This window comes from Ahaetulla prasina, chromosome 4 (assembly GCF_028640845.1).
Source record: "Ahaetulla prasina isolate Xishuangbanna chromosome 4, ASM2864084v1, whole genome shotgun sequence".
Classification (NCBI taxonomy): domain Eukaryota; kingdom Metazoa; phylum Chordata; class Lepidosauria; order Squamata; family Colubridae; genus Ahaetulla; species Ahaetulla prasina.
The window spans coordinates 2,807,185-2,832,054 of NC_080542.1; the positions used below are offsets into that span (position 1 = coordinate 2,807,185).

The 24,870-nt window shown below is 47.3% G+C and overlaps 2 protein-coding genes across 2 annotated transcripts in view; both read left to right on the forward strand.

Annotated features, from left to right (window-relative positions):
• Positions 1 to 9,525, forward strand: part of KDM6B (lysine demethylase 6B) — a 122,756-nt gene extending 113,231 nt beyond the window's left edge. The window contains 2 exon segments of the mRNA XM_058180389.1: positions 5,913 to 6,083; positions 7,530 to 9,525. Coding sequence (XP_058036372.1) covers positions 5,913 to 6,083; positions 7,530 to 7,553 — 195 coding nt within the window. The 3' untranslated portion in view covers positions 7,554 to 9,525.
• A 1,296-nt stretch (positions 9,526 to 10,821) lies between these two features.
• On the forward strand, positions 10,822 to 20,661 carry TMEM88 (transmembrane protein 88). The gene is made up of 2 exons (XM_058181427.1): positions 10,822 to 11,138; positions 19,891 to 20,661. The coding sequence occupies exons 1-2, from the start codon at positions 10,863 to 10,865 to the stop codon at positions 20,164 to 20,166; spliced, it is 552 nt and encodes a 183-aa protein (XP_058037410.1). The 5' UTR covers positions 10,822 to 10,862; the 3' UTR covers positions 20,167 to 20,661.
• The last annotated feature ends 4,209 nt before the right edge of the window (positions 20,662 to 24,870 follow it).

A 24,870-nucleotide genomic window follows, 5' to 3' on the forward strand; every position in this document is an offset into this window, starting at 1 on the left:
CATCAGCGCCAAAGATGTAAGTTCAGGGCGCCATTTGCGGCGGTGTGAAAGGAAGGGCACCTGGCTCAAGTCTGCCGAGCACCCCAACCTTCCACGAAAATTCAAATCGGCCAATCAGAGCGGCTCTGAGTCAGAGATGCAAACCCACATTCCGAAATTTCAAACCAGCCAATCAGAGCGCGAGATCGGCGAGGCGACCGCGATTGGCCAGGAAAGAAAGAGCGAAGTCAAACCGAATGACTGTTACCATAGACCACGCAGCTACCCGCATCGAAGAAAAGACCTTCACAAACCCGACAATTGAAGGCGTACCGTGCCGACTGGAAGTAGACACAGGATCAGCTATCACAATCATGTCCTGGGACACTTTTGTGAAAGCCTTGCCGCACATCGCAGCGCAAGCTACAGAAACAACGGCTCCGGGTGCAGGATTACCAGGGCAACCGCATCCCTGTTCGAGGGACAACGACCGTCGAGGTCAAGCACGGACATACGAAAAGACCCTGCCCATCACGTTAGTCGAGGAACCTTGCCAAGCTTGCTGGGGCTAGACTGGTTCGGGCGTTGGGAATGGGGTGACTGGCGTCCACGGAGCGGATGCAACCTGCAAAACGCCCTAATGGAGGAATTCGCAGACGTATTCGAGGACCGTTTAGGCAAGTACAAGGGACCCCTATCTCCTTCAATTTAGACCCCAAATAGCTCCCATTAGGTTAAAGGCAAGGAGGGTTCCTTTTGCACTCAAACCTAAAATCGACAAAGAGTTAGATAAATTAGTCAGCCAGGGATACTAGTGCCAGTTGACCATGCCAAATGGGAGGCGCCAATCGTCACCCTATAAAACCAGACGGGTCCATAATTTGCGCTGATTACAAGGCTACCTTGAACAAAGCATTGCAAAAGCGCCTACCCAGTTCCAGTAGTGCAACACTTATTGCACTCACTAGGGCACGGACAAGTTTTAGCCAAATTAGACTTGGCACAAGCGTACCAACAGCTACCCGTAGATGCTAGCACAGCTGAGGCCCAGACCATTGTAACGCACTGGGTGCCTTTAAGTGCACCCGGTTACAGTTCGGGTGAGTGTGGCCCCGGGCTATTACCTAAAGAAAATTATTCTTGAAAAGAAGAAATTTCCAATTTTGGCATTTGCTGAAGCTGATGTGGGCTTGTGGACTTGTGGACTTCAACTCCCGGAATTCCCGAGCCAACATGGGGAACTGTGGCCCTTTTATGACTTGTGGACTTCAACTTATAGGTTATAGGTTATAGGGGGGGATTGCGTTCCTTTTGGTGAGGGTGGTTCCATTTGCACGGTAAGTGGGAGGGGCAGATATGGCGGAAGAGGGGGGCCGTATCGTTCTGGGGGGGCGTGCGCTCGATGTCTGCAGGCGATCGCGCGCCCCGATCCCCCTCCCTTCTCCCGTTCCCTGGATGGTCAAGACCCTCAGAGCCTGGGCCTTCGTCTGATGTTATGCAACGCACGGTCCGTGGCCAATAAGGCCCCCCTAATACATGATCTGATTCAGGGGGGTGCCGCGGATATTATAGGCGTTACGGAGACCTGGTTGGGCACTGAAGGGGGTGTGCCCCTGGTCGAGATGTGCCCACCGGGTTTCCGTGCATTCCATCAGCCGAGGGCCCAGGGTAGGGGTGGGGGGGTGGCGGTTGTTATTAAAGAGAGTCTAGGGCCGAGGAGACCACTGTACCTCAGATTGCCGGGTGTGAATCCTCTTGTGAGGTGGGGTCATAGGTGTCAGATGGGCTTGCTGGTCACGCACCTGGCTCCTTGCTGCGTGACAGCCGCCCTGCCCGAGCTCCTGGAGGTGCTGGCTGGGGTGGCAGTTGAGACCCCAGACTTTTAGTCATGGGGGACTTTAACTTGCCATCTTCCGGCTCGTCATCGACGGCAGCTCGGGAGTTCATGGCTTCCATGACGGCCTTGGACCTGACCCAAGTAGTTGATGGCCCTACTCACATTGGGGGTGGCACTCTGGACCTGATTTTTCTCTCTGGTCAGTGGTTGAGAGATCTGGACTTAAAGGAAATAGTCACTGAACCTTTGTCATGGTCAGATCACTCTCTTCTTCGCCTGGACTTTCTGACCGCCATTCACCACCGCAGGGAGACGGAGCCGATATGTTGGTTCCGTCCCAGGCGCCTGATGGACCCGGATGGGTTCCGGACGGAGCTTGGGCCATTTCCTGAGGGTCTGGCTCACGGCTCGGCTGAGGAACTTGTTGCGGCCTGGGAACGGGCCGCGGCGGGGGCCTTAGACCGTGTCGTGCCTTTGCGGCCTCTGACCCGGCGCAGGTCCCAACCGGCTCCTTGGTTCTCTGAGGAGCTGAGAGGGATGAAGCGCCGGAGAAGACGCCTAGAGAGTTCCTGGAGGTCTAGCCGTTCGGAAGCTGATCGGACACTAGTGAAGTCCTATACTAGGACTTACCTAGTGGCATTGAGGGAAGCGAGGCATAGCTACGTCTCCTCCCTCATTGCGTCGGCAGATAACCGCCCAGCCGCCCTGTTTCGGGTGACTCGCTCCCTCCTACACCAGGGGGAGCGGGATGACCCATTGCAGGGACGTGCTGAGGAGTTTAACGGTTATCTATACGATAAAATCGTTCAGCTTCGGGATGGTCTGGACCAAGATTGCGGTGAGATGCTCGAGGGTGGTCTTGGCGATATTGTTTGGGATGAGTTTGACCCTGTGGCTCCCGAGGACATGGACAGGTTGTTGGGTAGGCTGAATGCCACCACGTGTTTACTGGACCCATGCCCCTCCTGGCTGGTGCTGGCCACTCGGGAGGTGACACGAGGCTGGCTCCAGGCGATTACGATCGCTTCTTTGGTGGAGGGCGTCTTCAAACAGGCTCAAGCTCAATCCCGCCAAGACAGAGTGGCTGTGGATGCCGGCATCCCGGTACAGTCAGCTAAATCCGTGGCTGACCATCGGTGGCGAGTCAGTGGCCCCGATGGAGAGGGTTCGCAACTTAGGCGTCCTCCTGGATGAACGGCTGTCTCTAGAAGATCATTTGACGGCCGTCTCCAGGAGAGCGTTCTACCAGGTTCGCCTGGTACGCCAGTTGCGCCCCTTTCTGGACCGGGATGCCCTATGCACGGTCACCCACGCACTCGTGACGTCTCGCCTGGATTACTGCAATGCTCTCTACATGGGGCTCCCCTTGAAGGGCATCCGGAGGCTACAGTTAGTCCAGAATGCGGCTGCGCGGGTGATAGATGGAGCCCCTCGTGGCTCCCGCATGACACCCATCCTGCGCAGACTGCACTGGCTACCTGTGGCCTTCCGGGTGCGCTTCAAGGTTTTGGTGACCACCTTTAAAGCGCTCCATGGCATTGGGCCGGGTTATTTACAGGACCGCCTACTGCTACCGAATACCTCTCACCGACCCGTGCGCTCTCATAGAGAGGGTCTCCTCAGGGTGCCGTCAGCGAGGCAATGTCGTCTGGCGACGCCCAGGGGAAGGGCCTTCTCTGTGGGGGCTCCCACCCTTTGGAACGAACTACCCCCCGGACTTCGTCAGCTTTCGGACCTTCGGACCTTCCGCCGCGGGCTTAAAACATACCTATTTAATTGTGCAGGACTGAGCTAGATTTTAAATTTATGGGTTTTAATTGGGTTTTATTTTTATATTTTAATAACGGGCTTATGGAATAAGTTTTTTAATTGTTTTTATATTGTATTTATGTGTTTATGTGTTTTTAAGTGCCTGTAAACCGCCCTGAGTCCTTCGGGAGATAGGGCGGTATATAAATATGATTAAATAAATAAATAATAAATAAAACTTCCAGAATTCCCAAGCCAAGATGGGGAACGAGGGCCCCTTTATGACTTGTGGACAACTCCCAGAATTCCTGAGCCAGGGAATTTTAAGGAAGGATAGCTCAGAAGAACATCCTAGTGGATATGAACAATTCTGACTTCCTCTCCTTAGAGAAGGTTGTAGAGGAAGAGGTGGAACCGCGGTTAATCAAGGTTTATTGTTGTTACCTTGGATTCGGACTCGGCCGACGGGAGAGAAACGGCATGTTGATTTCATGGACCAGCGATGGTGAGACCTGGATGGAGATCCCGGGCCGTACCTGTTCTCTTAACGTCTCTTGATGTCTGGCCACCCAGCCAGATCCCAATCTGGAAACCCTGTTCAACTAGGTTTCCATTCCTAGCTAAGTTTGGAAGGACAACTTGGATTATCTGATGATCCTTTTTGGAGGGTCTCAAGTTTTGGGGCCCTTCCTTGTCCTGTTCGGCACATCCCTGAAACCGCGGAGAGAGGTTATTGATCCAAAATAAAGATATTGTGTTTTTTCGGATTATAAGACACACCTAAATTTAGAAGAGGGAAACAACGAAAGAAAAGTTTTTTGCCTCCGCGCATCCCAGTTTCGGCCTTTTTTGGACTCTTTTCCAGCCTTTTTTCCGGCCCATTTTCGAGGCTTTTTTTTTTTTTGGCCTGTTTTGGGGACTTTTTGGCTTGTTTTTGAAGCTTTTTGGCCTGTTTTTGAGGCTTTTTTTGGCTCATTTTTAAGGCTTTTCTTGGTCCCGTTTTTGAGGTTTTTTCAGCCTGTTTTGGGGGCTTTTTTTCGCCCATTTTTGATGCTTTCAGCCTGTTAATTTGGAAAGAGGGCTGAAAAACGTCCCCAAAAAGGGCTGAAAACAGGGCATGCGGAGGCCAAAAAATGGCCGGCGGGTGAGGGGGCTTCGGCAATATTTGGTCTATTAGACCCACAGATATTTTCACCCCCTTTTGGGAGACAAAAAAAAAGTGTGTCTTATCGTCCGAAAAATAACGCTACTTTAAATATATATATATTTATATTATTGTATTTTGTACTATATATTGTATGTATAAAGGAGTGTGAAACAGAGGCCTGTGTTCTGTCTTCGGTCCAAGGGGAGCTAGGACTACAGCACCCATTGTCCTCAGCCAGACCGTGCCCCCCTGAGAAAAGTAGAAGGGAAGCCAAGTGCCAGGGGCCACTTTGGCATTTCAAAGGCCTTCTCCATGCGGTGGTGGGCAGGGGGTCTCGGGGCCTCCTTTTCCGGTATCTTTAAGAGGGTTGCTGGTGGCACGATTCCTTGGGACTTTTCGAACTCTGGGCTCACGGGGCAGGATAAATCTTTAGGGTTTTAACAAGGTCTCAAGGGAGCAGGGAGGTGGACTTCCGGAGGGAGAGACGGTGGAGAAGCTGTTTGTCGGCTTGAGACAAAATACGAACGTTGGAAGGGGACCTCGGAGGTCTTCTAGTCCAGCCCCCTGCTCGAGCAGGAGACCCTATGCCGTTTCAGACAAATGGTTGTCTGGTCTCCTCTTAAAAAACTCCCAGCGATGGAGGCCCCCCCCCCAACTTCTGGAGGGAAGCCATTGTACTGGTTGTAATAGAATCATAGACTCGGAGCTGGATGGGACCTTAGAGGTCTTCTAGTCCAACCGCCTGCTCGAGCAGGAGACCCTATCCTATTTCAGACAAATGGCTCTTTTAAAAAACCTCCGGTATTAAAGCACCCACAGCTTCTGGTGGCAAGCTGTTCCGCTGATTATAATAGAAGCGGAGGGCTGAAAGGGACCTTGGAGGCCGCCTAGCCCAACCCCCTGCCTGTGGTAAAGAGACCCTGTACTGTTTCACACAAATAGCTGTCAGATCTCTTCTCAAAAGCCCCCCCCCCTCAATGGAGGAGCACCCACAGTGATGGTTCAGGGGCTCAGCCGAGCGAAGCTGAGCTAGCGGCCTCCCAGATCCTTTTCCGCCGATCTGTGGGTTCCATTTTTAAGAGATCCCCCCCCCCCGGTGAGATTCCTTTTGGAGGGGGGGATCTTGGCTTCTTCCCTAGGCAAGGAAGGGGATCTCCTGCCTCGTAGGAGGGGAACTGACATCCCCCGTCTCTCGCGCAGGTGGAGGTGTTCAACGTCCTTTTCGTGACCAGCGAAAACGGCAGCAAAAATACGTACTTAGTTCACTGCGAGGCCTGTGCCCGGAAACGGAACTCGTCCCTCCACGGCGTCGTGGTACTCGAACAGTACAAAACCGAAGAATTGATCGCCATCTACGACAGCTTCACCCTGGTGAGTATCTGAAGTGTGTGTTTGTGTGTGTGTTTGTGGAGATTCTCAGCCATCCAGTCCAGGTCACGGTTGTTGTTTGTTTTTTTTCACAAGGGGCAACTGGACTTTTTGGGGTTTTTTTTTTTTTCTTTGAGGAGGTTTCGCTTCTCATCCAAGAAGCTTCTTCAACTCTGCTGTGTGTGGATCCTTTCGCGGCCGGGATGATGTTGGGGGGGATTGTATTACGGGGAAAGGTTTCCTCCCCTTTGTATTTCTTAAAATTAATTTGCTCCCTTCCGATGGGGCTGAGCTGTTCGGCCCAATTTAGCCGCACAGGCAGTCCTCGACTTACGACCGCTTGCTTAGTGACGGTTCACAGTTACAATGGGACTGATCCAGAGGGGCTTAGGGCTGCTGGTTTTCCACACCCGTGACCATCGTAGTCACAGTTGATCAAAATTCAGACGCTTGGAAACTTGACTCATATTTATGACGGTCAAAGTGTCCAAGGTGTGTGTGTGTGTGTGTGTGTCACATAATCCCCGTTTGTGAAGCGAAGTCCCTGGGGAAACCAGATTCACTTAACAGCTGGGTGACCCACTTAACATCTGCAGGGATTCCCTTGGCAAACATGGCAGGAGAGGGCGTAAAATGGGACGAAAGCAAACTCAGCAAATTTCTCGCTTGGCAATGGACATTTGGGGCAAAATTGGGGTCGCGAGTGGAGGGCTACCTGTAGAAGCCAGGACGCCCTGAGTTCAAGTCCTGCCTAAGGCATAATAAAACCAGCTGGGTTTTAGAAAGGCACTGAAACAAAGTGGCTTGGGACCCTTTCTGACCGTTGCCGCACCCCCCCGCGGCCATGGGACCAAAATTTGGACGCTCGGCAATGGAGTCGCACGATCTCCTTTGGCGACTGTCGAGCGAGCCAAGTCCGTCAGGGAACCAGATTCACCGAACAGCCGTGGGAGTCGCTTCACAACTGCGGCAACGAAGGTCGTGACATGGGAGGAGGGGGGCAAATGTCTCGCTTAGCAATGGAAATTTTGGGCTCCATCGGGGGGGGGGGGGGTAAGTCGAGGACCACCTGTAACTTGCAGGAAGGAAAAAAGGGCCCGTGGTGCCTCTGGCAGCCAAAATGGGGTACGGGGGGGGCCTCACACGGGTCCCCCGCGCCCCGTTTTCGGCCTGGACAGCCTCCTGCAGCACTGCCGACCTAAACGGGGTACAAGGGGACCACGTAAGGCCTCCCCGTGCCCTGTTTTGGCCGACAGGATGCTGCAGGAGGCACCCGTCCTGTCTCCCCCTCCAAACCCTCAGGCCGACTTACGGAGCAGAACTACAAGGCTAATTTGGCCCTCCCGAAAAATCCAGTTTGACACCCCTGGATTAGAGAAAGGGAAAAAAAATACCCTGAGGATCGGGAAGGGGTTCCCTGATTAATTCGTGTGTTGTTTTTTTGGGCAGGCCCCGACGCCGAGTTCAAGATGAGCCATATCACGCCCAGGCGCCGATGCCTGGGCTCGCTTTCCCACGCTTGTTTCTCCCACTCCACTGTGAGTGTTTGGGGCAGAAGGTGCTGCAGCCCTCTTCTCTGCCTCCACCCACCCCGAAACCGAGCCTCGATTTCCCCTCCGTTGCTTCCTCACAAGCCGTCCTGAGCCGGAAGGACACGGAACCGGTCACAAGCTTCGTTTCCTTCCCCTTCCCTGCCTCTCCCGGATGGACCCTGTATTTTTAATTTATTCTTCTTCTTCTTCAAAAAAAAAGAAAAGAAAAACAAAACACAACGGACCTCCTTATATTTTTTTGTCTGTTATTAATGTTTCCTGGGTGGTGCTGATTTTATTTTATTTTTAAAAAAAACAAAAACGAAAAGAGGACGAGAAAAGAAATAGAAGACGATAAATCAATAAATCCTGAAATTAAATATATATATATATATATATATATATATATATATATATATATATATATCAGTTTGATCCGAAAGGATGTGGATGAAAATGATGAACTCCGTTCCTAGTGAGAGGGTGGGGGGGGGGGGGGATCTGGAACTGTGCGAGATCCCGGTTTGCGGTCGAACTTCCGCGTGCCTTCTCCGCCAAATTCTCTCCCCCCCCCCGTGCACCCCCCTCCCCCTCCCGGGGTGAGCATCATGGGCTCTGAGGAACGGAGGAAGAAGAGACTGGGACGGCAGCCCGTTCACACGAGCATTATGGCCCACTCACGCGCGCGAGTGGATTTTGTGGAAGAGACGGTGACTTTTGCCGGTGTTTCGTTCGTTATTTTTTTTTTTTGTCGTTCGTTTAATTTTACCAATTTTTTTTTTTCTGGTTGGAAATTTTGAGGAAAAAAAAAACCAGTTTGGAAAACAGAAAAAAACAACAAAAAAAACCAACCAACCAACGCAAGCAAGCAAAAAAAAAATTTAATACGGGTTTTCTTAAGACAGGACTTTTTATGGGTTCAGTTCTCTTTGGGTGAACTTCTGGTTTTTTGGCGGGGGGGGGGAGCAAGAGTGTGTACATTGATTTATATATATATATATATATATATATATATATATTGGCTGGGCGGGGGCCAGGGACGATTGGCGTGTGTGTTTTTTAATTATTCGGATGGACAGTTTGATTTCTTACATCCTTTTATATATTATATATATATAAATATAAGGAGAAAAACAAAAAACGAAAGGTTTGTATTAGAAACTGCTTTTAAAGACGAAAACACAAAACAGACAAAAAAAAAATAGAGATATATATAGAGTGCAGTCGAAAAGACCGTCGGTGCAAGGCGAAACCGCCTTTGGATAGTGAAAAAGACAACCCTGTGCAAAAATATTAAAAGGGTTTTATGGTGCTTTGCCCCAAATCAAAGACGGGTAGGTGGGAAGAAAATGTTTTGTCAAAAATTTGGCCGGGCTGAGGTGGGTGGTTGGGTGGGGTCGATTCTCAACACTTGCCCTAGCTTTTGTTCACGATTGTTAGGTGTAACTTCACAACAATCCTGACTCCTAACCTTCCTTCCTTCCTTCCCTTAAATTCGACGTCCTTTTTACGCTCCCCGTAATAATTATTTCGCCTTTTTCGCCGATGCGATTATATTTAATGGTGTTTTTGTTCCTTAATCGAATTCTTTTGAATATTTCTTTAAAGAGGAAAAAGCTAGACAGTTCTCACTCCTAGTTTGTTTTTAAGATTTAAAAAACAACAACAACCAGAAAAGCCAAGAATGTCTGAGATTTGGGGTAATTTTTTTTCTCGCGTTTGGTTGTGTTTTTTTTTTTTAAAAATTTTTTTTACCTCCGCGTGTCAGAATTGTTTTACAGTTTATAAAAATGTTCTCTCTGTCTCTCTCTTTTTAATTTATATGTCTTCTTTTTTTGTTTGTTTGTTCGTTCGTTCAATAATGATTTCTCTATTTATTGGTCCTTTATTGGGGGTGGGGTGGGATGTTATTGATTCAGCTTTTTGGGGGGGGGGGTTTGTTTTTAAGAAAAAATCTTTTTAAAACGTACCTGTGTGGGTGTTTTTTTTTTTTTTAAAGACGTGTCTCTCTCTTTTTCGCGTCGGTCCTTTTTGAGTTTCTCTCTGAAAATTGTTAATGGCGTTTCTAAAAGTTTTATTATTATTTTTTTGTCGGCTGTTTCCTGGACGTAAATGCTCAGTTTTCTCACGGGGGGGTGTTAGGTGGGGTGGGATGGGGAGAATTGTGGGGGGAGACGGGCAGAGGGTCAGAAAGTAAAGATTTTCCTAACATTCGTTGATTTCTTCCTGAACAGAATCTCATCCTATCCTACACTGTAAAAAAATAATCTTTCTTCCGAAACCTGCACTTTTTTGAAAAAACAAAAACAAAAGACCCTCCAAAATTCCCTTTTCCGGAACACACTGTAATTAAAACAGATGAAGATCTCAAGTTAACTTTTCTTTTTGGGAAAACACACACACACACAAACACAAATGGATTCTTTAATGTGTACTGTAGGGGACGTGGAGAAAGCAAATCTTATTTTGTAAATGTAAAAAATTAAATTAACTCACAGAGATTAAAATAAACCGACCTGTTTTTTTTTTTCTTCTTCTTCTTCTTCTCTTTGTTGGCGTTTTTTTCAAATCTATGAGTTGCTGATCGGCATGCGGGGCATCGTATCCCCATTGCTAAAAAGGTGGTGGTGGGCTTTTGGTGGGGAGGGGGTCTTCACAGGGGAAACTAAAGCAGTTGGGGGCTGTCTCGTTTGCTGCTTCGAGAGTCCCACACCGGGCTGGGTGGTGGGTTCAAGGACCCCACCCCACCCCAGGGCGATACTTTGCCCCTAGCAACAGGCGCCCCAAAATTTAAGGTGCATCTTCAGAGCATCTCCGGATAGGTGGTGGGTTGCCTTCCCTTCCCCCCAAGTATCAACATCTGGCTTGTTGCCCAAGGGGATTCTGTGCCATTTCGGGCAGTGGATGGGGGGGGGGGAGAAACAGAGGTGAAGCATCTCTGGAATCCAGAGGGGAGGGGAGGAGACCCTTCCCCTGCTGGGAATCCAGAGGTGGGAGGGGGTCTGCCTCTTTGGAGCATCCTGGGGAAAGATAGGGTCGGGGGTTTTGCAGCTGGAGTTTAGCTGGTGCGCGCGGGTGCTTCGTGCGTTGCGCTCTGTGTGTGTGTCTCTTGAGTGTGTGTGTGTGTGTGTGTCTTTGTGCATTCCTAGCTTATCGTGGGGGGAGGGAGTGGGGGGGAGAAGGAGGGGCGCCTATAAACCCATCTCCAGCCAAACCCCAGCCCAGAGAGTTAACAGGAGCCACCGCCAGGATGAGCTTAGACCTGAGTTCTGCTAAAGCTGGGCCGGGGTCCCTGGAGTGCGAGGGCATCCCACCTGGGACCTCGCCACTGACCCCCCCTCCTTATGCCGGGGAGGGGGCTCTGGAACTGCGAGGGTCTTTGGATTGCTGGGCTTGCGCGGTGCTGGTGACTCTCCAAAACTTGCTGGTCGGTGCGCTCAACCTCCTCCTGGCCGGATTCGTCTTCGGGTTGATTTTGCTGCCGGCTGGGGTCCTTTTGGGCTTCGGATTTCTCTGCCACTCCAAGGTCAGTGGTCCTTTGGGGGGTGGGGGTGGGGTCAAAACTGGGAGGGAGGAGGAGGGGCAAATGTAGGTCGGAAAGGCACAGAATTTGGGGAGGGGGCGGGCGAGGAACCCGAAGCAGGAGATGCCTCCCCCCTCCCCACCGCTCCTTGCAAACTGCAGCTCTCCAAGTGGGGAAGGGGTCCGTTGTGGTTTTCGACTCTTCAGGGTGGGGGAGGGAGGTTTAGATTAGGGGAAAGGAGGACTGGGGTGGGGTGGGTGGGTTTCCTGAGCTTGGGAAAAACCTCCCCTCCCCAAAAGGTTTGGGGAGAGAGGCTGCAAAAGTCCGCCTTTGTGCGCGCGGAGGTGCAATATATATGTTGGAAACTTTGGAGGAAAAGTGCGGAGAAGAGCAACTTCAGATAATGATTGAAAGGCCCGGAGAAGGATTGCAGGATTTGGATTTGGCCAGTCAAGCGACAAGAAGGACCAAGGGTGGGGGGAACATGATAACAGTCTTCCAGTATTTGAGGGGCTGCCCCAAAGGAGAGAGAGGTGTGTGTGGGGGGGTCCACCTATTCTCCAAAGCACCAGAGGACAAGAAGCAAACAGGGAGAAGCAACCTGGAAGGAAGGAGAAACATCCTGACCAAAAGAAGAATTAACCAGTGGAACTGCCTGCCATCAGAAGTTGTGGATGCTCCAACAGCTGGAGGCTTTTAAGAAGTGATTGAAGTTGAACCACCATTTGTCTGGAGTGGTATAGGTCAGGATCTCCTGCTTCAGCAAGAGGAAGGCCTTCAAGGTCCCTTCCAGCTCTATTCTGATTGTGGCAGGCGGCCGCTGCTCCAGGTCTTCAGGGATCATAGAATAGAATAATTAGAAGGATAGGATAACATAACATAACATAACATAACAACAGAGTTGGAAGGGACCTTGGAGACCTTCTAGTCCAACCCCCTGCCCAGGCAGGAAACCCTACACCATCTCAGTCAGATGGTTATCCAACATTTTCTTAAAAATTTCCAGTGTTGGAGCATTCACAACTTCTGAAGGATGATAGGATAGGATAGGTTAGGATAGGATAGGATATTGGGGGTGGGGTGGAGTGGAGTGGAGTGGAATAGTGTAGAGTTGTTGAGTTGTGTTGTTGAGTTGTTGAGTTGAGTAGTTGAGTTGAGTTGTTTATTGGCCAAGTGTGATTGGACACACAAGGAATTTGTCTTCGGTGCAGAAGCTCTCAGTTGTACTTATAGGAAAGCTATAAGTGATCCATCGCGATCATGGGTCACCCTAAAAACACATTCATCATAAATCCTAAGGCACAGCACTCGAGCGATCATCATAGGATACTAAATAAGCCCTCAACATAAATACATATGCTAGGAAGCTAAATAAAATAATATAAACCGTAAAGATGCACGCAGCAAAGTCACGAAGTCCTAAGCAGGAAAGGAGATAGGAGATAGGAAAGACGAGGAGAAGAAGAAGAAAAGTAACACAGCCTTACTAAGTAGTTGGAGGGTGTTGTGGGAATGAGTTGTTGAGCATGGGGGGGGGGGGGGGTTGAGAAAAAAAATTAGCCTTTTGTCTAATTGATCTGGTGTGCGATGCCTTCCATCCAGTGTCGTTTTGAGGGTAGAAGGTGAAACAATGCAGGGATCATCGAGAGGAGGCTGCAAAAGATTTTCTCCCGAATCATCCATTGTGGAATTTTTCCGCCTTGGAATGAAATCCGAGGGAGTTAAAAAAAAAAAGAATAAAAAAAGCTGCTTTCAAATTCTTTCTTCTGATTTGAGGCTAGGCTAGATTAACCCGGCTCCCGAGTCAGGCCAATTAGTGTCGTTCTAATTTGCAGCGTGCAAGTTTTTTTTTAAAAAAAAAATAATAATACGTGAAATAAAGCAGGCATCCTTAAGTTTGGGCGACCATCTGCAGCGATGGGGGGAGGGGGACATCCAGCTTTGGAGGGGGGGTAACGCTCGGGGAGGGGGCTTCAGAAAGCTTTGATGTACTCTGTTAAAAGGGGCTGGGGTGTGAATGGTGAGCCCAACAGGGAGGCACTGATGTGGCCAGCGGTGGGGTGTGGGGTGGGGAATTCTCATTTTGGTAGTAGAATGAGGGAAAGTCACACTTTACATACAGGGTCACAGAGTTGGAAGGGACCTTGGAGGTCTTCTAGTCCAACCCCCTGCTGAATAGAATAGAAAAATAGAACAGAATAAAATAAATAGAGAATAGGAAGAGAAGAGAAGAGAAGAGTTGGAAGGAAGGGACCTTGGAGGTCTTCTAGTCCAACCCCCTGCTGAATAGAATAGAATAGAAAAATATAACAGAATAAAATAAATAGAGAATAGAATAGAATCGAATAGAATAGAATAGATGGAATGAAATAGGCATAGGAAATAGGATAGAATAGAAAAATAGAACAGAATAAAATAGAGAATGGAATGGAATGGAATAGAATGGAATGGAATGGAATGGAATGGAATGGAATAGAATAGAATAGAATAGAATAGAATAGAATAGAATAGAATAGAATAGAATAGAATAGATGGAATGAAATAGGCATAGGAAATAGGATAGAATAGAAAAATAGAACAGAATAAAATAGAGAATGGAATGGAATGGAATGGAATGGAATAGAATAGAATAGAATAGAATAGATGGAATGAAATAGGCATAGGAAATAGGATAGAATAGAATAGATAAGTAGAACAGAATAAAATAAATAGAGAATAGGGTAGAATAGAATAGAAAAATAGAACAGAATAAAATAGAGAAATATCACCGGCTATGGCAAACCTCCTTCCCAGGCTGAAGGTAATCAACAACTGGCAGATGACCTGAATGAGTTTTACTGCAGGTTTGAAAGGAAACTACAGCCACCTATCTCCACAACCCCCATCTCAGACACACCAACAACAGCCAAGCCTCCTACAACTGACCCCATTTCATTGGGTTCACAACCCCTAGTGATCACAGAAAAGGAAGTGCAGCACCTATTTCACAGACAAAAGCCAGGAAAAGCTCCAGGCCCAGACAAGATAACTCCTTCTTGCTTAAAAGTCTGTGCTGACCAATTGGCCCCCATCTCCACCCATATTTTCAATAAATCACTAGAGATGTGCTACGTTCCTTCTTGCTTCAAACGCTCTACCATCATCCCAGTGCCGAAGAAGCCCACCATCAAGGAACTGAATGACTACAGACCAGTTGCTTTAACATCTGTAGTCATGAAAACCTTTGAAAGGCTAGTGCTTTCCTACCTGAAAACCATCACGGATCCGCTCTTAGACCCCTTGCAATTTGCATACCGAGCAAATAGATCAACAGATGATGCTGTTAATATGGCTCTGCACTACATCCTACAACATCTTGAGTCTCCAAAGACCTATGCAAGGGTCCTTTTTGTAGACTTTAGTTCAGCATTCAATACCATCATTCCAGACATTCTTCTAACTAAGCTAAACCAGCTACAGGTACCGGAACAGACTTGTAAGTGGATCACAAGCTTCCTAACAAACAGGAAGCAGCAGGTGAAGCTAAGCAAGATCACATCAAATACCTGTACAATTAGCACAGGGGCCCCCCAAGGCTGTGTGCTCTCCCCACTTCTCTCTCTATACCAATGACTGCATCTCCAATGATCCATCTGTTAAGCTACTGAAGTTCGCAGATGACACAACAGTGATTGGTCTCATTCGAGACAATGACGAATCCGCATATAGACGAGAGGTCGAACGACTAGCCTTGGGGTGCAACCAAAACAATCTGGAACTGAACACACTCAAAACCGTAGAAATGGTGGTAGACTTTAGGAGAAACCCTTCCATACTTCCACCTCTCACAATACTAGACAACACAGTATCAACAGTAGAAACCTTCAAATTTCTAGGTTCTATCATATCGCAAGATCTAAAATGGACAGCTAACATCAAAAACATCATTAAAAAAGGACAACAAAGAATGTTCTTTCTGCGCCAACTCAGTAAGCTCAAACTGCCCAAGGAGCTGCTGATTCAGTTCTACAGAGGAATTATTGAGTCTGTCATTTGCACCTCTATAACTGTCTGGTTCGGTTCTGCAACCCAACAAGAAAAACACAGACTTCAGAGGATAATTAGAACTGCAGAAAAAATAATTGCTACCAACCTGCCTTCCATTGAGGACCTGTATACTGCACGAATCAAGAAGAGGGCCGTGAAAATATTTGCAGATCCCTCGCATCCTGGACATAAACTGTTTCAACTCCTACCCTCAAAACGACGCTATAGAGCACTGCACACCAGAACAACTAGACACAAGAACAGTTTTTCCCGAAGGCCATCACTCTGCTAAACAAATAATTCCCTCAACACTGTCAGACTATTTACTGAATCTGCACTACTATTAATCTTCTCATAGTTCCCATCACCAATCTCTTTCCACTTATGACTGTATGACTATAACTTGTTGCTGGCAATCCTTATGATTTATATTGATATATTGACCATCAATTGTGTTGTAAATGTTGTACCTTGATGAACGTATCTTTTCTTTTATGTACACTGAGAGCATATGCACCAAGACAAATTCCTTGTGTGTCCAATCACACTTGGCCAATAAAAATTCTATTCTATTCTATTCTATTCTATTCTATTCTATTCTATTCTATTCTATTCTATTCTATTCTATTCTATTCTATTCTATTCTATTCTATTCTAGAGAACCGAATAGAATAAAAAATACAACAGAATAAAATAGAGAATAGAATAGAATAGAACAATAGCAGAGTTGGGAGGGACCTTGGAGGTCTTCTAGTCCAACCCCCTGCTTGGGCAGGAAACCCCACACTGCTGTCAGTGGGTCATCCCTCAGGCCTCGCAGCACACAAAATGTAATCAAGAAAATTTAAAAATAGTTAAAACCAGGGCGTAATCAAGTCATTCAAATAAACGTAAAACACCTGGGCTCAAAGCATCCTCAGCTAGAGGTTGTTGCCGTAAGGAAAGAGGGCAGGATCTCCTCCTTCCTCCTGCGTATCCCCCCCCCCCAAAGTTGGCTTTGAACCCCTTGGGGGAGTTCCCTGTCCCATGTTCCCTGTCCTGTGAGTCTTCTGACGCTCCCGCACCTTCGTCCCAATCGTGGTTTTGTGCCAGGTTGACAACTGGCTACAACAGCTCGAATTCCACTGTCCGGGTTTAAGTAGACTGGAATCGCGGCTGGGTGGCAAATATATGGAGCGAATCAATAAATCGAACCAAGAAAATTCATTTGCAAAAGCGTTCCCTCCCCACCTCCCCCCCCACCGTCTATAAAAATCTGTGGTCCCGGTGGTGGAAACTGAGGCAAAGGGGGAGTGCGTGAGCGAGCGTGTTTGTGTGCAGAGAGAGAGAGAAAGGGACCTTGGAGGTCTTCTAGTCTGACCCCGTTCAAGCAGGAGAGCCTATATACCGATTCAGACCAATGGCTGCCCGGTCTCTTCTTAAAAGCCTCCGGCGATGGAGCACCCACAATGTTGTGACTCCAACATTGTCTGGAGGCAAGCTGGAAGAATAGCGTTGAAGGGACCTCGGAGGTCTTCTAGTCTGACCCCCCCCCCTTGCTCAAGCAGGAGTCCCCATACCATTTCAGACAAATGGTTGTCCGCTCTCTTAAAAGCCTCTGGTGATGGAGCAGCCCCAACTTCTGAAAAGGGCCTGAAAAGATCTTTAAAGGGTGTAGTGGGGTGAGCCGATATAACCACTCTGCACATGCTCCGCTTTCCGGAGATTTGCAGGCGTTAAGAACACACAAACGGGGGCTTCAAAGGGCTGCTGGAGTTTTTCAGATAAGCGTCTGGGAGATTTGGCCAGATCGTGTCCAGATCTCCAAACCAGGCCCAACCCTGGAATTCAGTGGGGCTTCCAGCCACCACCACCCTCCTCCCCTAAGCCAACCCACCCACCCCCCAACCACGGGAGTCCTGCCCCCCCCAATACCCCCCTCCAAGGTTGGCGTGGCAACTTACAAGGGTGGTCTCTCTCCCCCACCCCCCCACCCCGGGAGAGCTTTGGGAGTGGGGGAGAGGCAAATGTTTTGGGATTAAGTCCCGAGCTGAGATCTGAGGAGTGGGAGATGGGGGGGGGCTGTTGCACAACCCCCTCTGGCTGGAATGCAACATGTGGACAAGTGGATGGTAGGGGAGGGGGCTTCCAACAACTTCTCTGGAGTTGCAAGATCTTTTCTCCCTGTTTGTAATAAAATGGGCATCTGTTTACTAGCGTGCTTCGGTTCCCCGACGCTTTGATTTTTGTCCCCCCCCAGTGGTTTTGTGAGATGCTCAGGGGAAACGGGGGCAGGATCCTGCATGTGAGAATAAGACAACCCCCAGGTCATGCGTTAAGTCGGTGGCACCCAAAATGCACAGTTTTGCAAGGCGAATTCAACGCGAAATATTAACACAGGGGTCTCCAGCTTTGGCCACTTGAAGACGCGTGGACTTCAACTCCCAGAATTCCCCAGCCAGCCACTTAGGGTAACTTTCTTAAATAGACGGTGGGTATGCAGTTAAGCGTAATATATCTTGACTTCAGCAAAGTGAGGGGAAAAAGAGAGAGCTGGCTGGGGAATTCTGGGAGTTGAAGTCCTCAGGTCTTAAAGCGACCAAGGTTGAACGCCCCTGCACAGGTAGTCCTCAACTTACGACCATAATTGAGCCCAACATTGATGTTGTTAAGGGAGACTTTGTTGAGTGAGTTTTGCCCGGCATTTTTTACGACTTTTCTTGCCACATTTGTTAAGTGAATCACTTCTGTTACTAAATTAGTACCACCGTTGTTAAGTGAATCTCTCTCCCCCCCCCCGAGTCACGCGATCACGTGACTCTGGGACACTGCGACCGTCATAAATGTGAGTTGTCCAGCGTCTGACTGTAAATCGCGTGACTATGGAGATGTTGCAAAGGTCGTAAGTGCGGAAAACGGTCCTAAGTCCCTTTTTTCAGTGATGTAACTTTGAACCGTCACTAAACGAACTGCCTTAAGTTGAGGACCTAGAATTCATCGCCTTAAATTTAAATTAATATAAATTAAATTCAAATTTAATCTTTCGAGCCGGCATCGAGTTTTTGTCAATGCAGGAGTGTTTAAAAAAGAAAATAAAGTGGACTCCTCCAGAACTTTTATTTAGTTCAGTACAGTTGTAGCCTAAAGCTGCATTTGCACGAAATTTCGCGCGAACGCTCGTGTAAGCTACAACTCTACCGAAGAACATCCATGTGTAAAGAGCAACTCATAAGTAGAAATGCATCTTCCTTCATTTGTGATCAAGGCAGGTAAATTTGACCTGCCCAGTCTGGGACGTTTCTCATTTTCGATTTTAAAAAGGGATCGAAATTCAGCTGACCTTCCCAGCTCACAAAAATACAATTGGCGAAGCGAGTTTCCTCCCTGCCACTGACAAGCTGGTATTATAGTATTAGTAACTCGGTTTTTTAAGTGACTTTGCTGATCAGAAGGTCGGAAAAGGTTGACCCCGGGGACGCTACGACCATTATAAATACAAGTCGGTGGCCGAGTGTCTGAATTTGGATCTGAATTTGGATCGCCTGAGCGTGGGGAATGCTGCGAAGCTCGTTAACTGTGTAAAACGGTTCCTAAGTCACATTTTTCGGTGCCGTCGTAACTTTGAACGGCCACTAAACGAACTGTCATAAGTGGAGGACTGCCTATGATGCTGAGATCCGAACGCGGCAATTTTTAATTTCGACCCATATTGAAACCAGCCGAGATTCAGAAAGAAACAAGACGTAAATGACTATTTATCTGCCCGTCGCGGAATCTTAACTCCGGGAACTAAATGTGATATCGAGTCTCTTGGGGGCATGAGGGGAGGGGGTTTCCCCCCAAATTTAAGAAAATATTGGGGAGGGAAAAAAAATCCAACTTGCAGCTGGTCACCGCCCTTCCGAAATGGAGCTGGGCCCAGGGCGACTTTCCCGTGACGCTTCTCCGCAGTCAACAGGAAACCCCCCCCCCAGGCCCGCCGCGACGGTTGACCTCCCACCTTTCTGCCTGTCCCCAGCCAGTGAAACAAGCCAGATGCCCAGGCTGGGGGGGCTGTTAACCTGGGGGTGGGTGAGTGGGTGGGTGAGACGCATTCCAGGCATAGCCACCGTGGCCCCCCTCCCTTGCTGCTGCTCTGTCCAAGGGCCGGGGGGAGAGATGGCCTTTAAGGGGAGCTGCCCCTCTTCTGCCCTCCTCCTCCTCCCCTTTCTTTCTTTCTCTTTTCTCTTTCCTTTTCTCCTTCCTTCCTTGCCCTTTTCTCTTTCCCTTCCTCCTTTGCAGTTTCTCCTTTCTCCCTTTCTTGCCTCTCTTCAAATCCCAGAATTCAACCCTCCCTCCTTTTCTCTTTCTCCTTCCTTCCTTCTTTTTTCTTGTTCGATCTCCCTCCCTTCTTTCCCTTGCCATCCTTCCCTCCCTTCCTTTTCTATCTCCCTCTCTCCCTCCCTCTTTTCTCCCCCCCTCCTCCTTTTCTATTTCCTTCCCTCCCTTCCTCCTTCCTCCCTTCCATCCTCTGGGAGCGAAGCTACAACTCCCCTTATGCTCACCTGAGCCGACCACCCGAATGGCTGCTAAAGGAGCTGCATGGGAAGGGACAAATTGTGTCTGTGGGGTGGGGGCAGCTTCCGCTCCTGGGACAGCCATGAACCCACAAGGCGATGCACCCCTATAATGTGTGCCTCTGCACCCCGGGTAGCTGGCTTCCTTCTTGTGGGGAGATTCCTAACGGCCCCTTTCCCCTTTTTTTTTGCAGTTCCTGAACACCCAGGAGTACTACTGCGCCGACCACTTGCACGATGCAGCCGCCGTGGGCCTTTTGGTGGTGGGCTTCACCCTGCTGGTGCCCCTCCTGGTCTTGGCCCTGGCCGCTTACTGTCGCCTGGCGCGCCGCCTGCAGCTCGGCTACTGCCTGGTGCCCTACAGCAAAGCCATTTACAAGAACCTGCCCGCCAGTCGCTACCACAGCGTGGGCTGCTGCGGCTGTTGCTCGCAGCACCTGGATGCGGCCGGGGAAAAGGTGTGGGTGTGAGGAGGGTCAGGATCTGGGGATAGGGGGAGGCCCGCCGAAGGAATCGGAAAGGCCTTGCAAAAACACCTGGGTGGAATGGACTGGCTTCTCTTGGGCATGGAGGAGGTGGCTGGCACAAATTCCCAGAGGAGTCCGCCTCCGTCGAGAAGAAGACGAAACGGGTTTTATTTTAGCCGCCAGGAAAAGAAAATGGAAGTGTGGATTCCGTCTCCTAAGCGAGGACCTCGAAACGTTTCTCCTGGAACCGCCTCTCGAACTCGTCCTGTATTGCTGCTTTGCAAAGTGGCGTTTTCCAACCTCGCCGGCTTTTTAAAAGGGATGGGCTTCGATTCCCAGAATGCCCCAACCAGGCATTCTGGGAGTTGGAAGTCCATCTCTCAGAAAGTTGCAGAATTGGAAAACGTACAGCTAATGCATTTACGGAAGTTGCTGCGAATGAATTAACCAGAAATTATCTTTTTTATTATTATTATTATTATATACTTTGTACTTCGAGACTGTGGTGGCAGTATGCTTTTTTTTTCCCCAGAAAAAAGTGGTAAGTTTATTGTCGGTCCTCGAATTTACGACAATTTGTTTAGTGGCTGTTTGAAAAAAAGTGACTCCCCATAGGTCCTCGTGCATACAACCCTCCCCCCCCCCAGTCACCTGTCCAGATGTTTTGGCAACCATCACAAATTTTGTGACACCTGCAGGATCTCAGGTTTATGACCTTCCTGGCTGTCTTACGACGAGCCAAGTTCATGAGGGAACCTGGACTTGCTTAATGACTGCCTGATTCACTTAACAGCTGAAGTGATTTGCTTAACAACAATGACAAAAAAACTCGCAAAACCAGGCAGAGTTCACTGAACATCCGCCTCACTTAGCAACGGAATTTCTTATCCCGATTGTGGTCACAAGTCAATTTTTTAGCACAAATGTTCATTTGTCAAACACGAAAATGGATTCTGAGGCAGGCTGAAATTCAGCCGTTGGTTGTGATTTTGTCACAACCGACAACAGCCTTGAATCGCATCCCTCCAAAATTCCCAGCGTCCCAGACTGGTGCCGAATTTTTTCCCAGTTTGCGATGCTTGTATTTGATGTTCAGGCGCACCGATGTTTCGGTTGAATGTCCCTTTGAATATTCCTGAAACTGGAATTGAGGGCGTTTCCCCCTTTCACGAACCCCCGTTTGTTCCCCAAAGGAAGGTAATTTGGTTCCATTAAGGATTTTCAGGAGAGCTAATAAAAATAAATCAAGGGTTTTTTCAAACTTGAAAGTTTGAAAATTTTCAAACTTTGAACTTCCAGAATTCCCCAGCCGGTAAAACAAAGCTGGCTGGGGAATTCTGGGAATTGAAGTCCACCCTGCTTAAAGCGGCTAAATTTGAAAAGCACTGAATTAGATTGGCTTTCTCCAATCTTGGCTGCTTTAAGACTTGTGGACTTCAATTCCCAGAATTCCCCAGCCAGCTATTTTGTTTGAAGTTTGCTGAAGTCAAGATATATTACACTTACTGCATACCCACCATCTATTAAGAAAGTTTCCGTACGTGGCTGGCTGGGGAATTCTGGGAGTTGAAGTCCACAAGTCTTAAAGTGGCCAAGGTGGGAGACTCCTGATTTAAGACGTGGACTTCAGCTCCCAGAATTCCCCAGCCGTTTTTTCATTTTGCTGAAGATAATATTATGCTTACTGAATACCCACCATCTATTAAGAAAGTTACCCAACGTGGCTGGCTGGGGAATTCTGGGAGTTGAAGTCCACCCATCTTAAAGTGGCCAAAGTCAAGAGTCTCCTGATTTAAGATTTGTGGATTTCAACTCCCAGAATTCCCCAGCCAGCTCTGTTTTTTCATTTTGCTGAAGATATATTATGTTTACTGCATACCCACCATCTATTAAGAAAGTTACCCTACGTGGCTGGACCCTGGGGAATTCTGGGAGTTGAAGTCCACCAGTCTTCAAGTTGGAGACCTCTGAACTACTAGGTCATGGAAGATGACTTTGGAAAGCTGGAATTGGCCTACCTGTCGTGTCTACCTGTGCCGAACGAAAAAGGCGACTGTCTTTTTTTTTTTTTTGTAATGAATTTTTGCACTTGAAAAGAGAGATGGTTAAAGTCCTGACTTAGCAGTCCAGCTTTCTACATCCGTCCTCTGGGCTGGAGATTTAGCATCCAGGACTAGAAACATGGTGACCGGGCTTTTAGGAGGGCAGCGGAGTCCCCGGCCCTTCCCGATGCTGCCGTGCCCTTAAAAGGGATTCAGCTACTCCGGATTGCAATGGGCGCCCACAGGCTTCACCCCCAAGTCAGCGAAGATTATTTGGGGAGGTCTTGACTTCCGAGCAGGAAAAGGGGGGCATCTCCCCTTCGATTAAAAGCAGAAAATCAACAAGTTTTTTTTTTGTTTTTTTGCTATGGCCGAAAACTGCCACTGGCCAAGGTAAATTTTGCAAGCTTCCCGAGGGCTGGCAAGGAAACGGCAGGATAAGGAAGAACTGAATCAGCTCCCCGGGCGCCAACCGGCCCAGATGGAAACGCCACGTTCTGGGGGAGGAAGGAACCCCCTGATTAGATAAGCCAGGATAGCCGCTGGCTTGCACAAGCTCTCCATTGTGCGAGAGGGAAGAGAGAGAGGACACAAACACAACACACACACACAGGGTCTATCTATAGAGGCCGCTTCCTGCTGATTGGCAACCCGGATTTGGGAAGATGGCCTCATGTTTCTTCCCAAGGTGTTTTTTTTTTTTTTTTTGGCAAGGCTGCTGGGATGGGAAGGCGGGAGAAAGGTGGAGGGGTAGGGTGGGCTTTCAGGGTCATGAGTTTTTTGAAAGCCCGACAGCAAACTGAAGGAGCCCCCCCATCCGGAAAGCCACAGGACGGGGCCTCTGCAATTCCAAGTTTTTAACTCCGCTTTAGCGTTGGGTTTTTGTTGGAAAAATTAAAAGAGGGATGGATGGTTTCCCCCCCCCCCCCCAATCTCTGGGACAAAGGCATTTTCAGAAGGGAGGGGAGGGAAACTGCTTTCCATTGTTAGGGTATTAGGCAAAGCCCCTGAAAGGCAGGAGAAGAAGCAACGGGTGGAAACTAATCAAGGAGAGAAGCAACCTGGAACTAAGGAGGGATTTCCTGACAGTGAGGACAATTAAACCAGTGGAAGGGCTGGCCTCCAGAAGTTGCGAATGTGGAAGTTTTTAAGAAGGTGTTGGATAACCATTTGTCTGAGATGGTGTAGGGTTTCTTCCCTGGGCAGGGGGTTGGACTAGAAGACCTCCAAGGTCCCTTCCAACTCTGTTATTCTATTCTATTCCATTCCATATTTTCTATTCTATTCTATTCTATTCTATTCCCTTCCTTTCTATTCTATTCTTCTATTCCATTCCATATTTTCTATTCTATTCTATTCTATTCTATTCTATTCTATTCTATTCTATTCTATTCTATTCTGCAGGGGGTTGGACTAGAAGACCTCCAAGGTCCCTTCCAACTCTGTGATTCTATTCTATTCCATATTTTCTATTCTATTCTATTCTATTCTATTCTATTCTATTCTATTCTATTCTATTCCCTTCTATTCTATTCTTCTATTCCATTCCATATTTTCTATTCTATTCTATTCTATTCTATTCTATTCTATTCTATTCCATTCCCTTCCCTTCCTTTCTATTCTATTCTTCTATTCCATTCCATATTTTCTATTCTATTCTATTCTATTCTATTCCCTTCCCTTCTATTCTATTCTTCTATTCCATTCCATATTTTCTATTCTATTCTATTCTATTCTATTCTATTCCCTTCCCTTCCTTTCTATTCTATTCTTCTATTCCATTCCATATTTTCTATTCTATTCTATTCTATTCTAATTCTATTCTATTCTATTCCCTTCCCTTCTATTCTATTCTTCTATTCCATTCCATATTTTCTATTCTATTCTATTCTATTCCCTTCCCTTCTATTCTATTCTTCTATTCCATTCCATATTTTCTATTCTATTCTATTCTATTCTATTCTATTCCCTTCCCTTCCTTTCTATTCTATTCTTCTATTCCATTCCATATTTTCTATTCTATTCTATTCTATTCTAATTCTATTCTATTCTATTCCCTTCCCTTCTATTCTATTCTTCTATTCCATTCCATATTTTCTATTCTATTCTATTCTATTCTATTCTATTCCCTTCCCTTCTATTCTATTCTTCTATTCCATTCCATATTTTCTATTCTATTCTATTCTATTCTATTCTATTCTATTCTATTCTATTCTATTCTATTCTATTCCCTTCCCTTCCTTTCTATTCTATTCTTCTATTCCATTCCATATTTTCTATTCTATTCTATTCTATTCTATTCTATTCCATTCCATATTTTCTATTCTATTCTATTCTATTCTATTCTATTCTATTCTATTCTATTCTATTCTATTCTATTCTATTCTATTCTCTTCCCTTCTATTCTATTCTTCTATTCCATTCCATATTTTCTATTCTATTCTATTCTATTCTATTCTATTCTATTCTATTCTCTTCTATTCTATTCTATTCTATTCTATTCCATTCCATATTTTCTATTCTATTCTATTCTTTTTTTAATTGCATTTCTTCTCTTTACATATCTCTATTACATATTTAACAGATCTGTGGCATTATTCATACAACTAGAACCAATATTCAGTACATTATATACATTCTACTTCTAAACATTCTATACCTCTAT

What these genes read in the sequence shown, in the direction of transcription:
- TMEM88 (XM_058181427.1), top strand. Translation starts at nt 10,863, where the DNA reads ATGAGCTTAGACCTGAGTTCTGCTAAAGCTGGGCCGGGGTCCCTGGAG. An exon ending in GATTTCTCTGCCACTCCAAG is followed by an intron (nt 11,139 to 19,890) that starts GTCAGTGGTCCT and finishes TTTTTTTTGCAG; the next exon opens with TTCCTGAACACCCAGGAGTA.